This window comes from Bufo bufo, chromosome 2, assembly GCF_905171765.1.
Source record: "Bufo bufo chromosome 2, aBufBuf1.1, whole genome shotgun sequence".
Taxonomy (NCBI): Eukaryota; Metazoa; Chordata; class Amphibia; order Anura; family Bufonidae; genus Bufo; species Bufo bufo.
The window spans coordinates 29,001,157-29,018,079 of record NC_053390.1 but is presented as its reverse complement, the minus strand read 5'-3'; the positions used below and the strand labels follow the sequence as shown (position 1 = coordinate 29,018,079).

The 16,923-nt window shown below is 46.3% G+C and overlaps 2 protein-coding genes across 2 annotated transcripts in view; both read left to right on the top strand.

Moving 5' to 3' along the window:
* LOC120990673 (zinc finger protein 585A-like) overlaps window positions 1–16,923 on the top strand; it is a 1,368,789-nt gene that overhangs the window by 126,742 nt on the left and 1,225,124 nt on the right. The window lies entirely within an intron of this gene.
* Window positions 1,222–16,422, top strand: LOC120991230 (zinc finger protein 501-like). The gene is made up of 2 exons (XM_040420092.1): window positions 1,222–1,273; window positions 13,847–16,422. The coding sequence occupies exons 1-2, from the start codon at window positions 1,240–1,242 to the stop codon at window positions 15,214–15,216; spliced, it is 1,404 nt and encodes a 467-aa protein (XP_040276026.1). The 5' UTR covers window positions 1,222–1,239; the 3' UTR covers window positions 15,217–16,422.

Here is a 16,923-nt window from a genome sequence, read left to right as displayed (position 1 = left end):
GTATCAGCCATTCCTCCAGCCTGCAGGTAAGATGAGCTGTGAGGAGACAGTGTGGTGGAGAGCTCAGACATGTCACCTCTGGAGATTCTCCTCCATTACACACAAGGAATCCTTCTCCGCTCCTCAGCTTAGTATGATGGGGGGAGGAGTAGTGGGGATAGTGGGGGTTGTCATCATTCACTGCTGGAGGAGAGAATCTGCTCCGTGTGAATGAGGATTTTACCACCAGGAGCTTAGATACACCTTGCACTGACAGGAGCTTAGATACACACTGCACTGCCAGGAGCTTAGATACACACTGCACTGCCAGGAGCTTAGATACACCCGGAGCTCAGGGTTTTCCCGTCAGTGCAGCTTTATGAGGGTCTGAGTTTTGCGGGATGAGTTGTACTTTTTCTCGGCCTCATTATCGGGGACATGGGACTCACTGATTAACCTTTATTCCTTTTTTTTGGAGGAGGATGAAGAAAACCAGCAATACGAGCCTTCTCCTGAATGAGCCACCAAGGATGGACAGGAAGGAGATCAGCAGAAGAATATTAGACCTCACCTTGGAGATAATCTCCCTGCTGAGCGGAGAGGTAAACTTTTCTAGATTTCTCTCCTCTTTATTGTATTCTGTAACAAGTCAGACATCGGGAAGGAGAATCCATCATAGGAAGTGATAGGAAGAGTCCAGGGTCCTGGAGAACGGCCTCCAGACCTTCCAAGTGACGGAGAACCTGAAGATCAGCCCCCAGTATGGTGAGTGATGTGTCATGTGACCAGTGACCAATAGTCATGTTGTAGGAGCCATGAGAAGGTAAGTAGGCACGTTGTACCAGGAGGAAAGGGCCGGAGGAGAGCACATGGCCCCTGAAGGGTTTATTCCCTAAGTGTCTCTCTCCATCCACAGGAGTACACAATAGTGAAGAAGATATCGGGGGACTGTGTGACTCCCATCATCCATCTCCAGGAGTCAGGAGGGCGGAGCAGGACCCCTCTCCCCATCACAGAGCCTCCCCCTCACCCCCTGATACATGAGCAGAAGATCCTAGAACTCACCCACAAGATGATGGAGCTGCTGACTGGAGAGGTGACACTGCTGGGAAATTCTCCAGTAACAGCACTGGAGGGGTCTGGGTGATGACGGTGTCATTGTGTTGTCAGGTTCCTATAAGGTGTCAGGATGTCACTGTCTATTTCTCCATGGAGGAGTGGGAGTATATAGAAGGACACCAGGATCTGTACAAGGAGGCCATGATGGAGGAGCACCAGCCTCTTATATCACAAGGTAAGAGCCGTCATGTGCAGTGTATACACGTGTGTGCAGTGACATGTAATGGAGGAGCTCCAGCCTCTTATATCACAAGGTAAGACCCGTCATGTGCAGTGTATACACGTGTGTGCAGTGACATGTAATGGAGGAGCACCAGCCTCTTATATCACAAGGTAAGAACCGTCATGTGCAGTGTATACACGTGTGTGCAGTGACATGTAATGGAGGAGCACCAGCCTCTTATATCACAAGGTAAGAACCGTCATGTGCAGTGTATACACGTGTGTGCAGTGACATGTAATGGAGGAGCACCAGCCTCTTATATGACAAGGTAAGAGCCGTCATGTGCAGTGTATACACGTGTGTGCAGTGACATGTAATGGAGGAGCACCAGCCTCTTCTATCACAAGGTAAGAGCCGTCATGTGCAGTGTATACACGTGTGTGCAGTGACATGTAATGGAGGAGCACCAGCCTCCTATATCACAAGGTAAGAGCCGTCATGTGCAGTGTATACACGTGTGTGCAGTGACATGTAATGGAGGACCACCAGCCTCTTATATCACAAGTAAAGAAGAGCGAATCAAAGTTGGCGATGTGGAATTCGAAATAAATTTCAGGAAAATTTTTATTTGTACCAAAGGTGAAATTCCTTGTGCTTCGTGGTAACGAATCGTAGTTTTTTCTAAAATGGCTGCTGCACATGTTAGAACATGGAACTAAGAACTCTGGGAACGAGGGATCACCCACAATGCCACCATGCATGCAGCCAGCATCTGTGATGTCACAGCCCTATAAATAGCCTCAGCCATCTTGGTTTCTGCCATCTTCCAGTGTAGTTCGTGCAGTGAGAGATGTGACAGGCGCTAGGAACAGTGTTTAGGAAAGACTTTTTTCAGTAAAAAAACAAAAAACGATTGATCAGTTCAGGGAAAGATCATTCATACTGTAGGGAAAGGATAGGGAGGTATTATCCACACTATAGGGAGAGAGCAGTGACCAATAGGGGAGGGTAAAGCCTGGGTAATAGGAGCGATTACTATTACACCTTGCTGCACTAATTGGGAATCCACATTGCTCTAATACTACTGCTTTTAGGTTGTAAGCACTATATTATACATCAGTAATTCCAGCAATCCTTGCTTGTTATTGGGGTGATGCAACCAGTTTTGGGGTGTATTAATAGGAAATATAAGTACATTCATTCGCCCTTGGGGTGGAGTTCTGTGCGTCAATCTGCAGTTCAGGAGGTGGTGGCAATGAGCAGTGTGATGCAGTTCAAATTCTTTTACACAGAATCCGGTGCATCAATCGTTAGTCCATCTGTCACAACCAGACAGCGGAGAAGCTCTGACAGAAACCGCTCAGAACCTCCTCCTTGAGTTTTCTTGTTTTGGTTTCAGTTCCTCATCTCGTTAGCCTATCTCAGCTGTCATGCAGTTGGACTGATTGCTTTCCTTTAAATTCCTCCCCATAATGCAGTAGTGTGCGGCTTATACAACTTCCTGGAGTGTGTTTGCATGCAGTTCCTAGTTCCTAGTTCCCAGTTGTCTGCAAGATAAGTGCTGTATATGTATTTTTGATTTTCTGTCTGCTGGATCCAGGTGACCCTGACTCCCTCCGTGTCTGTGTAGGGAGCCGGTGGTCGTGTTCCCTCACTATTGTAGGGTCTTCAGGTGTTAGATAGTCGAGGTACGTGGATATGCGACCATTCACCTTTGGGGTGTTCGCATAGGCTGAGCAGTCAGGGAGAGTCTGCCAGGTCCATGCAGGGCTCTCCCTTTTGTTCCTTAGTTGTGGATCCAGTGAGTCATTGATTATATTGCATTGTCTTGTTTCCTGTACACCATCCGTGACATTATAAGCCGCCAAAACCGTCTCAAGCATGGATCCGGTTTCACTTTTGGCTGAACGCTTACAGGGTCTTTTATTGGAGGTAGCTGATCTCCGTAAGACTTTTTCTCAGTTTCAAGTGACCGGTTCAGCTTGCGTTCATGGAATTTGTTCTGAGCCTAAGATCTCGCTCCCGGATACGTTCTCCGGGGGTAGTGAGAATTTTGTGCGTTTTAGAGAGGCTTGCAAACTCCATTTTCGCCTTCTTCCCCATTCCTCTGGTGATGAGGAACGGAGGGTGGGGATCATCATCTCGCTGCTCAGGGGTAACGCTCAGTCCTGGGCCTTTTCGCTGCCGGAGGGGGCACGGCCCCTCCGTTCAGTGGATGAATTCTTTTTAGCCCTGGGTCAGATATATGATGATCCGGATCGTATTGCTCTGGCTGAGTCTAGACTATGTCTGTTATGCCAGGGTAAACAATCCGCAGAGATATACTGCTCAGAATTTCGGAGATGGGCAGCTGATACTGGTTGGAATGATGCTGCACTCCGAAGTCAATTTTGCCATGGTCTTTCAGAGGGATTGAAAGATGCATTTTCCTTTCATGAGAGGCTTATCTCCTTGGACTCTGCTATGTCTCAGGCTGTTCGTATTGACAGGCGTCTTAGAGAGAGAGGAGAGATCTCTCCTTCCTGTCATACTCAGTCCCGGGACAGTGCAGCGGTCTCATTCTGTGCGCAGGGGTCTCAGTCGCTGTCAGCCCCTTCTGAGCAGGAGCCCATGCAGCTGGGGTTGATTGCCTCTGACAATAGAAGATTCAGCTCGCATGGGAGAGTTTGTTTTTGTTGTGGAGGTATAAATCATTTGGCAAATGTTTGTCCCTCTAGGAGATACAGGCAGTTTTCTGGGAGTAATAAAGAAACAAAAAGGAAAAAATCTTTTAAAAATGTTCCGTCTGTTACTATTGGCAGGGTTGAGGCGGAAATTGAAGGTTTTCCGTTTGCTTGTAGTTCCCGTTTTGTCCTGCCTGCTAGGGTGGTGCTAGAGAGCAAGAGCATTTTTTGTGAGATTTTTGTGGATAGTGAAGCAGCTGTCAATCTCATTGATAATCAATTTGCAATAACTCATGGTTTCCAGGTATGCACTTTGGGAAAGGATATTCCTGTTTTTGCTATTGATTCCGCTCCACTTTCTCAGAAATCATTAAAGGGCATAGTTCACAATATCCGTTTAATTGTGAGTGATGCTCATGTTGAGGATGTGTCATGTTTCGTCCTTAGCGGTTTGCCTACTCCTCTAGTGTTGGGGCTACCCTGGCTCACTAAACATAACCCCACCATTGATTGGCAAGCGAGGCAAATAAATGGTTGGAGTGACTTTTGCAGAGAGAATTGCCTCACGACATCTGTTTCAGAGGTTTCTACTAAGACTGTACCACCTTTCCTCTCTGAATTTTTGGATGTCTTCTCTGAGAGTGGAGTTCAGGGTTTACCTCCGCACAGGGATTATGATTGCCCTATTAATCTCATCCCAGGCGCCAAGCTGCCTAAATCTCGTTTATACAATCTTTCCCAACCTGAGAGGGTCGCTATGCGTGCTTATATCTCTGAGAGTCTGAGAAAAGGACACATACGACCCTCGAAGTCACCTGTTGCCGCTGGTTTTTTCTTTGTTAAGAAAAAAGATGGTTCTTTAAGACCTTGTCTGGATTTCAGGGAGCTGAACAGTATCACTATTCGTGACCCCTATCCGCTTCCTCTGATCCCGGACCTGTTTAACCAGGTTGTTGGGGCTAAAGTCTTTTCCAAATTAGATCTAAGAGGGGCATACAACCTGGTCAGGGTCAGAGAAGGAGACGAATGGAAGACGGCCTTTAATACCCCTGAGGGCCATTTTGAGAATTTGGTTATGCCTTTTGGTTTGATGAATGCCCCAGCCGTTTTTCAGCATTTTGTGAACAGCATTTTTTATCATTTAATGGGAAAATTTGTATTAGTGTATTTGGATGACATTTTGATTTTTTCTCCTGATTTCAAAACTCAAAACTCATAAGGAACACCTACATCAGGTCTTGCTCATCCTGCGGGAGAATAAATTATACGCGAAACTGGAAAAATGTGTTTGCGGTTCCAGAAATTAAATTTCTGGGGTTTCTTCTCTCCGCTTCTGGTTTTCGCATGGACCCCGAGAAGGTCCGCGCTGTGCTTGAGTGGGAGCTTCCTGAGAATCAGAAGGCGCTGATGCGTTTTTTGGGCTTTGCTAATTATTACAGGAAGTTTATTTTGAATTATTCCTCTGTTGTTAAACCACTCACTGATATGACCAGAAAGGGGGTAGATTTTTCTTCCTGGTCGGTAGAGGCGCGTAAGGCCTTTTCTAATATCAAGGAGAGTTTTGCTTCCGCTCCCATCCTGGTACAACCTGATATTTCTTTACCCTTCATAGTTGAGGTTGATGCTTCTGAGGTAGGGGTGGGTGCGGTCTTGTCTCAGGGTTCCTCTCCTGCCAAATGGCAACCGTGTGCCTTTTTCTCGAAGAAACTCTCCTCCGCAGAGAGAAATTATGATGTGGGAGATAGGGAATTGTTGGCCATCAAGTTGGCTTTTGAGGAATGGCGCCATTGGCTAGAGGGAGCCAGACACCCTATTACCGTGTTTACTGACCATAAAAATCTGGCCTACACCGAGTCAGCCAAGCTTCTGAACCCGAGACAGGCCAGATGGTCTTTGTTCTTTTCAAGGTTTAATTTTGTTGTCACGTTCCGCCCTGGGGTTAAGAATGTGAAGGCAGATGCCCTGTCACGTTGTTTTCCGGGAGGTGGGAATTTTGAAGACCCGGGTCCCATTTTGGCTGAAGGTGTGGTGGTCTCTGCTCTTTTTCCTGAATTGGAGGCAGAGGTGCAGGCAGCCCAGTCAGAGGCTCCTGATCTTTGTCCTCCTGGGAGGTTGTTTGTGCCTCTCGCTTTGAGACACAAGATTTTTAAGGAACACCACGATACGGTCCTTGCTGGGCACCCGGGGGCAAGAGCCACACTGGATCTCATCGCTCTGAGATTCTGGAGGCCTGCGCTTCGTAAGTCGGTTGAGGGTTTTGTGGCAGCCTGCGAGACTTGCGCTCGTGCCAAAGTCCCTCATTCACGGCCATCAGGTCCTCTCCTTCCCTTACCCATTCCTTCCCGTCCTTGGACACATCTGTCCATGGCCTTCATAACGGACCTGCCTCGTTCCTCGGGGAAGACTGTGATTCTGGTGGTGGTGGACCGTTTTAGCAAAATGCTGCATTTCATCCCTTTTCCTGGTTTGCCCAATGCTAAGACGCTGGCGCAGGCATTTATTGACCACATTGTCAAATTGCATGGTATTCCATCAGACATAGTCTCTGATAGGGGCACGCAGTTTGTTTCCAGATTCTGGAAGGCTTTCTGTTCTCGCTTGGGGGTTCGGTTGTCATTCTCTTCTGCTTTCCACCCGCAGTCGAATGGCCAGACAGAGCACGTCAATCAGAATCTGGAGACATATCTGCGCTGTTTTGTGGCGGAGAATCAGGAGGATTGGTGTTCTTTTTTGTCCCTTGCTGAGTTTGCTTTAAATAACCGTCGTCAGGAGTCCTCTGATAAGTCACCATTTTTTGGTGCATATGGGTTTCATCCGCAGTTTGGGACTTTCTCGGGAGAGGGGTCTTCTGGTTTACCTGATGAGGACAGATTCTCCTCGTCTTTGTCATCTATTTGGCAAAAGATTCAGGATAATCTAAAGAGCATGAGTGAGAGATATAAGTGTGTGGCAGATAAGAGACGTGTGCCTGGTCCGGACCTGAATGTTGGTGATCTGGTGTGGTTGTTTACCAAGAATATCAAATTGAAGGTTCCCTCCTGGAAGTTGGGTCCTAGGTTTATTGGGCCTTACAAGATCCTGTCTGTCATCAATCCTGTTGCCTACCGTCTTGATCTTCCTCAGACTTGGAAGATCCATAATGTTTTTCATAAGTCCTTATTGAAACCTTATGTTCAACCCATTGTACCCTCGCCTTTGCCTCCTCCTCCGATTATGGTTGATGGGAATCTTGAATTTCAGGTCTCTAGGATTGTGGATTCTCGTCTTGTCCGCGGTTCTCTCCAGTACCTCGTTCATTGGGAAGGTTATGGTCCTGAGGAGAGGATGTGGGTCCCAGTGACGGACATTAAGGCCACTCGTCTCATCAGGGCTTTCCATAGGTCCCATCCTGAGAAGGTGGGCTCTGAGTGTCCGGAGTCCACTCGTAGAGGGAGGGGTACTGTCACAACCAGACAGCTGAGAAGCTCTGACAGAAACCGCTCAGAACCTCCTCCTTGAGTTTTCTTGTTTTGGTTTCAGTTCCTCATCTCGTTAGCCTATCTCAGCTGTCATGCAGTTGGACTGATTGCTTTCCTTTAAATTCCTCCCCATAATGCAGTAGTGTGCGGCTTATACAACTTCCTGGAGTGTGTGTGCATGCAGTTCCTAGTTCCCAGTTCCCAGTCGTCTGCAAGATAAGTGCTGTATATGTATTTGTGATTTTCTGTCTGCTGGATCCAGGTGACCCTGACTCCCTCCGTGTCTGTGTAGGGAGCCGGTGGTCGTGTCCCCTCACAATTGTAGGGTCTTCAGGTGTTAGATAGTCGAGGTACGTGGATATGCGACCATTCACCTTTGGGGTGTTCGCATAGGCTGAGCAGTCAGGGAGAGTCTGCCAGGTCCATGCAGGGCTCTCCCTTTTGTTCCTTAGTTGTGGATCCAGTGAATCATTGATTATATTGCATTGTCTTGTTTCCTGTACACCATCCGTGACACCATCCCTGCTTCTGGGACGGAAGTACAGTCTGATACAACCCGTTTTGTGGAATATAGTTACCCAAAAAGAAAAAAAAATTTAATTACTAAATAGTAAATGAACACCCCTTCGTCTAACTGTTGTAGGAGTGAAAACTCTTTTAACCAATGGTCCTCTGATAGGGGACGTATGAGATCCTGAACTGCAAGTACATTCTGATACAACCGGTTTTTGGGTGTATTAATTGCAAATTAAGTGCATCCACTCGCCATTCTGTGGTGAAATCACATTGTGATTTAGCCAGTTTTGGGGTTGTGGGGATTTGCTCTGGTAGACAGGCTTGCGGACGCAGTACAGAGGCAATGACAACGTCTTTAACTTAAACAGTGCAGTGTTTTATTCACACATACGTAAAGTGACAACAAAAAAGGCAGTTTCAGGGAAAAACAGTCACCTTGAGTCTGGTGTTTGTTCACCCCAGGCTGCAGCACATAAGTCCTTGGGTGAAGCAGAAGTCCACGTGCTTTTTCCCAAACAATATAGCGGGCCTTAGTCCCGGCCCAAACTCTCAGGCTCCAACACCCAGACTGACAAAGCTCCACTATCAGAAGGAGGATAATCCACATAGCTGAGACTGCTGGCTGGGTTTTTATCCCAAACCAAAACCCGGCCTGGAATGTGGGGAACAGCCACCCACCCTGCACTTTGGCTGCTCCCAGTAAGAGCCGGCCCGGATCGGCTTTACAGTCACACTAACTAATCAATAGTGTCAGTCAGCACTAACTGCCGCTGACCCTTAAAATTACCGGCTCTTACCTCACCGAGGCCAGGAACCTCCGTGACACATATCTTCCGTCAATGACGGCTCCTTGCGCTTTCCTACAGGGTGTATTCATTGCAAATATAAATAAGTACATTTATTCGCCCTTGGGGTGGAATTCTGTGCGTCAATCTGCAGTTCAGGAGGTGGTGGCAATGGGCAGTGTGATGCAGTTCAAATTCTTTTACACTAAATTCTGTGCGTTAATTGGTAGTTCAGGAGGTGGTCCCGAAAAAAATTGCATTGTACAGGTTCATGGAGGCAGCGGTAGCAGGCAGTCAGCTCGGAGTGATGTGTAGGAAAATGCCATATTCATCGGTGTGTAAATTTTTCATCAAGCTGCCGAGGACATCACGTCAGCACGGCCATTTGTAGAATTGGTAGGCAGAAGGTGCAGCGTGACCAGGGTGCCAATGTTGGTAGAACGGCCCTGCGTCAACATAAGCAGCATCACAGTAAAGTGGCCTGGGAAACCATTGCTCCAATGTAGTAGTACAGCCTGACGCAACCGCTGTATCACCCAGTGGATCGCACCCCTTTTCCTGCAGTCAAGGCTCCTCTACCTTCCCATCATCTACTGGTCCTGATGCTCCTGCTCCTCCTAGTCAGGCATTTCGTCAGCAATAGTTCACAGAAGCGATTGCAAAAAGACAGCAGTACGCGTGCACTCATCCAACGGAGCAGAAGCTGAACGTTCTCCTGGCCAAGTTGCTGGTACTTTATTCCCTCCCTTTCCAAATGGTGGACTCTACTCCTTTCAGAGAACTTATGCCAAGCCAAGGTAGAGAATCCAAAGCCATCATTACTTTGCAAAAAAGGCAGTACCTGCCCTGCACACGTATGTTAAACAGAAGGTGGGCCAGACCTTGAGCCAGTCAGTGTTTGTGAAAGTTCATGGCAGCACCGACATGTGGAGCTGTAACTACGGTCAAAAACAATGTATGTCCTTTATGCAGTGGTGTAGCGTGGGCGGAGGGCGGTTGCCCCGGGCACCAAATTGCAGGGGGCGCCAGGCAGCAGGCATTTTAATGAGATGGAGGCAACAACTGCTCCTTCCCCTGGAGGCAGAGAAGCCTTAGCGGCCGTCCACTGACTGCCCTGCCCAGCGGGAGACCAAGGGATGCAGCAGAGAAGGAAGCACCTACCGCTCGGTCCCCTCCGTTATGCTTCATAGGCTTTAGGCCACTAAGCCTGAAGCCTGTGAAGCAGTAGTGCGCCGCAGGAGGTCACGATTACCTCACTGTGAACTCCTGTGTCGGGTCTCACAAGATGACGTGATGGCACGGTTCCTATCAGGTCCTTTAACACCTCTTATCCAATCCAGTACTGAGCCCCGCCCACTGTACTGATCACATAACGGAGACGTCACCCCAGGTCCTTCAGCTCTGGCAGTGCAGCAGATACTGGGCAGGTCCTGGTTGGTAGTCAGGGCTCTTGTTCTCTCTGGTATCAGCCATTCCTCCAGCCTGCAGGTAAGATGAGCTGTGAGGAGACAGTGTGGTGGAGAGCTCAGACATGTCACCTCTGGAGATTCTCCTCCATTACACACAGGAAATCCTTCTCCGCTCCTCAGCTTAGTATGATGGGGGGAGTAGTAGTGGGGATAGTGGGGGTTGTCATCATTCGGTGCTGGATGAGAGAATCTGCTCCATAGAATGAGGATTTTACCACCAGGAGCTTAGATACACACAGAGATCAGGGTCTCCTGCCTTCACACAATGCACTGCCAGGAGCTTAGATACACCCGGAGCTCAGGGTTTTCCCGTCAGTGCAGCTTTATGAGGGTCTGAGTTTTTGCAGGATGAGTTGTACTTTTTCTCGCCCTCATTATAGGGGACATTGGACTCACTGATTAACTTTTATTCCTTTTTTTGGAGGGGGGATGAAGAAAACCAGCAATACGAGCCTTCTCCTGAATGAGTCACCAAGGATGGACAGGAAGGAGATCAGCAGAAGAATATTAGACCTCACCTTGGAGATCATCTCCCTGCTGAGCGGAGAGGTAAACTTTTCTACATTTCTCTCCTCTTTATTGTATTCTGTAACAAGTCAGACATCGGGAAGGAGAATCCATCATAGGAAGTGATAGGAAGAGTTCAGGGTCCTGGAGAACGGCCTCCAGACCTTCCAAATGACGGAGAACCTGAAGATCAGCCCCCAGTATGGTGAGTGATGTATTATGTGACCAATAGTCATGTTGTAGGAGCCATGAGACGGTAAGTAGGCACGTTGTACCCAGGAGGAAAGGGCCGGAGGAAAGCACATGGCCCCTGAAGGGTTTATTCCCTAAGTGTCTCTCTCCATCCACAGGAGTACACAATAGTGAAGAAGACATCGGGGGACTGTGTGACTCCCATCATCCATCTCCAGGAGTCAGGAGGGCGGAGCAGGACCCCTCCCCCCATCACAGAGCCTCCCCCTCACCCCCTGATACATGAGCAGAAGATCCTAGAACTCACCCACAAGATGATGGAGCTGCTGACTGGAGAGGTGACAGTGCTGGGAATTCTGGGAAATTCTCCAGTAACAGCACTGGAGGGGACTGGGTGATGACGGTGTCATTGTGTTGTCAGGTTCCTATAAGGTGTCAGGATGTCACTGTCTATTTCTCCATGGAGGAGTGGGAGTATATAGAAGGACATAAGGATCTGTACAAGGAGGCCATGATGGAGGAGCACCAGCCTCTTACATCACAAGGTAAGAGCCGTCATGTGCAGTGTATACACGTGTGTGCAGTGACATGTAATGGAGGAGCACCAGCCTCTTATATCACAAGGTAAGAGCCGTCATGTGCAGTGTATACACGTGTGTGCAGTGACATGTAATGGAGGAGCACCAGCCTCTTATATCACAGGGTAAGAGCCGTCATGTGCAGTGTATACACGTGTGTGCAGTGACATGTAATGGAGGAGCACCAGCCTCTTATATCACAAGGTAAGAGCCGTCATGTGCAGTGTATACACGTGTGTGCAGTGACATGTAATGGAGGAGCACCAGCCTCTTATATCACAAGGTAAGAGCCGTCATGTGCAGTGTATACACGTGTGTGCAGTGACATGTAATGGAGGAGCACCAGCCTCTTATATCACAAGGTAAGAGCCGTCATGTGCAGTGTATACACGTGTGTGCAGTGACATGTAATGGAGGAGCACCAGCCTCTTATATCACAAGGTAAGAGCCGTCATGTGCAGTGTATACACGTGTGTGCAGTGACATGTAATGGAGGAGCACCAGCCTCTTATATCACAAGGTAAGAGCCGTCATGTGCAGTGTATACACGTGTGTGCAGTGACATGTAATGGAGGAGCCCCAGCCATCGCTTCTGTGAACTATTGCTGAGGAAAAATTAAATTCAAATTTCCTCGTGCTTTGTGGTAACGAATCGTAGTTTTTCCTAAAATGGCTGCTGCACATGTTAGAACATGCAACTAAGAACTCTGGGAACGAGGGATCACCCACAATGCCACCATGCATGCAGCCAGCATCTGTGATGTCACAGCCCTATAAATAGCCTCAGCCATCTTGGTTTCTGCCATCTTCCAGTGTACTTCGTGCAGGGAGAGATGTGACAGGCGCTAGGGACAGTTTTTAGGAAAGACTTTATTCTGAAAAAGAAAAACGATTGAGCAGTTCAGGGAAAGATCATTCATATTGTAGGGAAAGGAATGGGAGGCATTATCGACACTATAGGGAGAGAGCAGGGACCAATAGGGGAGGGTAAAGCCTGGGTAATAGGAGCGATTACTATTACACCTTGCTGCACTAATTGGGGATCCAAATTTCTCTAATACTACTGCTTTTAGGTTGTTTGCACTATATGATACATCAGAAATTCCAGCAATCCTTGCTTGTTATTGGGGTGAAAGTGCTGTGTGATACAACCAGTTTTGGGGTGTATTATTGGAAATATAAGTACATCCATTCGCCCTTGGGGTTCTGTGTGTCTATCTGCAGTTCAGGAGGTGGTGGCAATGGGCAGTGTGATGCAGTTAAAATTCTTTTACACTAAATTCTGTGCGTCAATCGGTAGTTCAGGAGGTGGTCCGGAAAGAAGTAGCGGTGTACGGGTTCATGGAGGCAGCGGTAGCAGGCAGTCAGCTTGGCGTGATTCAAGAAAGTGGAAAACCGCGCTGCTTGATACACCTCCTCCCTTCTTGGTATGGGTTACAAAAGGCACGGGGCCGGATCTGCAAGGGGTATACCCTAGGATCCCTCCTCTCTCCAACACTCCTGTGGGTAATTAAAGGTCGCAACAGTAGTAAATCCCAGACTGCCACCGTCACGTGCAAAGATTTATTGTACTTACAACAGTATCTTTAATAAAACGCATAAAACAATGATATGCACACTTCGGTATCGCCCGACCGGGTTTTGCTGTCACGCTTCGTCAGGAGCGAACATCTTAGCATCAGAAACCAATCTTAAATACCATTAAAAGACACACCCTTTCCCTGTGTCACCACTCAGGGTCACACCTCCTTTCTTACAATATAAAAAAATACAATTCAAAAATACATCAAAATTTATCATAAAAGAAGTGGCTCTGCTCAATCACCTCATTCATTCTATCACATGACTCGACTAGTCAGACCTTCAGTCCACCTCTCATCCTATCCCAGTTAGGAAGAACTTCTCCCATCACAGGTCCTACCTGGTCACAGGTAAGAGAAGTGGAGAATGTATAATACCCCTCCACACTTCTATCTCAAGCCGGCCCCTTCTAGCTGGTCACAGCGGCTCTGCTCAATCACCTCATTCATTCTGTCACATGACTTCACTAGTCAGCCCCGGACTACTTCGTCAGACCTTCAATCCACCTCTCAAAATATCCCGGTTAGGAAGAACTCCCCCCATCACAGGTCCTACCTGGTCACAGGTAAGAGAAGTGGAGGATGTACAATAGACCGGACTATACGATGCAGGGTTTTAAATCGCACTCGATGTTCAATCCGTGAGGTTGTAAAGTGCCCAAATTGTATATCCATTCCACCACTTTTTTGTTGATTTTAGCACAGAAGTTCCCCCCCCCCCCCATACCAGTGTGTTTTAACTAGTTCTACACCAGTGAACCCTAATCCCTAGGAATGTTAGAAGTTTGTCTACTCTGTATATTTAAAAAAATACACATTTCTATTTCTATTTTACAGAAAGTCCCAGTAAGAATTCTGAGGGAAACCTCATGTTATCACTAAATTATAAAGCAGAAGATGAAGATATCATGCAGTGCTCGTCAGGAGAAAATGTACATCCAGGACTTCACAGTACAGATCTATCAAGTAATCTCCCTAATCATGAGGGACCTTTTCCTGACCAATCATGGACTGTTACAAGTGAAGGGAAGAAACCACACTCCTGTTCAGAATGTGGGAAATGTTTTACAGAAAAAAAATGTCTGGTTAGACATGTGAGAATTCACACAGGAGAAAAGCCGTATTCATGTTCAGAATGTGGGAAATGTTTTACAGAAAAATCAAATCTTGTTTTACATGAGAGACTTCACACAGGAGTGAAGCCATATTCATGTTCAGAATGTGGGAAATGTTTTACACGTAAATCACACCTTGTTAGACATGAGAGAATTCACACAGGAGAGAAGCCATATTCATGTTCAGAATGTGGGAAATGTTTTACAGATAAATTAATTCTTGTTTGCCATGAGAGAAGTCACACAGGAGAGAGTCCCTATTCATGTTCAGAATGTGGGAAATGTTTTACACAGAAATCACACCTTGTTAAACATGAGAAACTTCACAAAGGAGAGAAACTATATTCATGTTTAGAATGTGGAAAATGTTTTACAGATAAATCAAATCTTGTTTTCCATGAGAGAAGTCACACAGGAGTGAAGCCATATTCATGTTCAGAATGTGGAAAATGTTTTACACAGAAATCACACCTTGTTAAACATAAGAGAATTCACACAGGAGTCAAACCATATTCATGTTCAGAATGTGGGAAATGTTTTACAGATAAATCAAATCTTGTTTTCCATGAGAGAAGTCACACAGGAGTGAAGCCATATTCATGTTCAGAATGTGGGAAATGTTTTAAAAGAAGAACACGACTCGTTACACATCTGAGAATTCACACAGGAGAGAGGCCGTATTCATGTTCAGAATGTGGGAAATGTTTTTTAAAAGAATCAAGTCTTGTTAAACATGAGAAACTTCACACAGGAGAGAAACTATATTCATGTTCAGAATGTGGGAAATGTTTTACAGCTAAATCAAATCTTGTTAGGCATAAAAAAGGTCACACAGGAGAAGAGTTATATTCATGTTCAAAATGTGGGAAATGTTTTACAGATAAATCAAATCTTGTTAGACATGAGAGAGGTCACACAGAAGAGAATCCATATTCATGTTCAGAATGTGGGAAATGTTTTACACGGAAATCAAATCTTGTTTTCCATGAGAGAGTTCACAGAGGAGAGAAGCCATATTCATGTTCAAAATGTGGGAAATATTTTACACGGAAATCACAGCTTGTTAGACATGAAAGAATTCATAGAGGATAGAAGCCGTTTTTAACTTCAGAATGTGGGAAACGTTTTAGACAAGTCGAATCTTGTTGCACATCAGTCACACACGAGAGAAGTAAAGAAGTGCAAATTACTTGAAATATGTTTTAATTAGAGTACAAATAAATTCAACCCAAATGGAAAGTGCTAAGATTGCGTGTTCACAAAGACATGTTTAAACGTTTGACCGTGCGCATCCGCCAGAATGGTGGACACATCGCACACGTCATGTAAAGACTTTTTAGGAAATCTTGAACTCACTTATATAGATATATATCACAAACTAGATCATAAACTGAAAATTCCAGTGTGTTTTAGTAAATCTAGCCAAGGTTGACATAGCATATGACCTCCTTACCACTGGAAAAGCCTGAGCTGAATTCAATATGATACATTTTTAAAATGGTGGTCGAACACCAAATAACGCAGCCTTTCTACCAATTAATACTTTCATAGATTAGAAGTCAATTTTCTATAAATTGCACTAGTGAAAACTTTGTGTCCAGACATTTGTCTCACCCTGTACTTTTTAAAATAAAAATGGTCCAAAAATTATCCCTTTTGGGGGAAAGTGTTTGGCGGTGTTTATACACGCATGGTGGTGTCAGCAGAAGCAATGGCTTGTTTGGAACAAACATTCCAAAAATTCTCCCTTTTTTGGGAGCAAAAGCAGTATAGTATTGACCCTGTTAGACAAGGTAGGAGATGTGCATGTAGGGGTAGTACTAAAGGCAGCAGTACAGTATGGAACCTGATGAACAAGGCAAAAGATGTGTGGATATATAGGGGTAGTAATAAAGGCAGCAGGGGCAGTAGTAGCTGCAGGGGCAGCAGTACAGTATGAGAACTGAAAAACAAGGCAGGAGATCTGAGGGTGTGTAATGGTAATAGTAGCCACAGCAGTACAGGATAAAACCTGAGGTACAAGGCAGGAGATGTGTGGATATATAAAGGTAGACATAAAGCCAGCAGGGGCAGTAGTAGTGGCAGCAACACAGTATGAAACATGACAAACAATGTAGGAAATATGCACCTGTGTAGGGGTAGTAGTAGTGGCAGCACTAGCTGCGGCAGCAGCACTGTATGGAAAATGGATAGGCAGACAGTGGTGCCAGTGATAAATAGTGTAGGAAAGCGCAAGGGGCCGTCATTGACGGAAGATATGTGTCCCCGAGGTTCCTGGCCTCCGTGAGGCAAGAGCCGGTAATTTTAAGTGTCAGCAGCAGCTAGTGCTGACTGGCACTATTGATTATTTAGTGTAGCTGTAAAGCCGATCTGGGCCGGCTCCTACTGGGAGCAGCCAAAGTGCAGGGTTGGTGGCTGTTCCCCGCGTTCCAGGCCGGGTTTTGGTTTGGGATAAAAACCCAGCCAGCAGTCTCAGCTGTGTGGATTATCCTCCATCTGATAGTGGAGCTTTGTCAGTCTGGGTGTTGGAGCCTGAAAGTTCACTTCAATAGGGGCCGCAAAAGATGCGGACAGCACTCCGTGTGCTGGAAAAAACAGGAGCCACGATAATGGAAGGTCCGCTCAGGTGAGTTAGAGGGGTGTATCTATACAAACAGGTGCGTTCATCAGTAATCTCTAGATTGACCATGTTCCTGCTGCTGTAGCATACCTGTGTTTTTATTGGATGGATGACCGTGTGGGAGTATTTTGTCTTTCACTATATATATGTTGGCATTTTCACTGATGTTTTATGCTTGA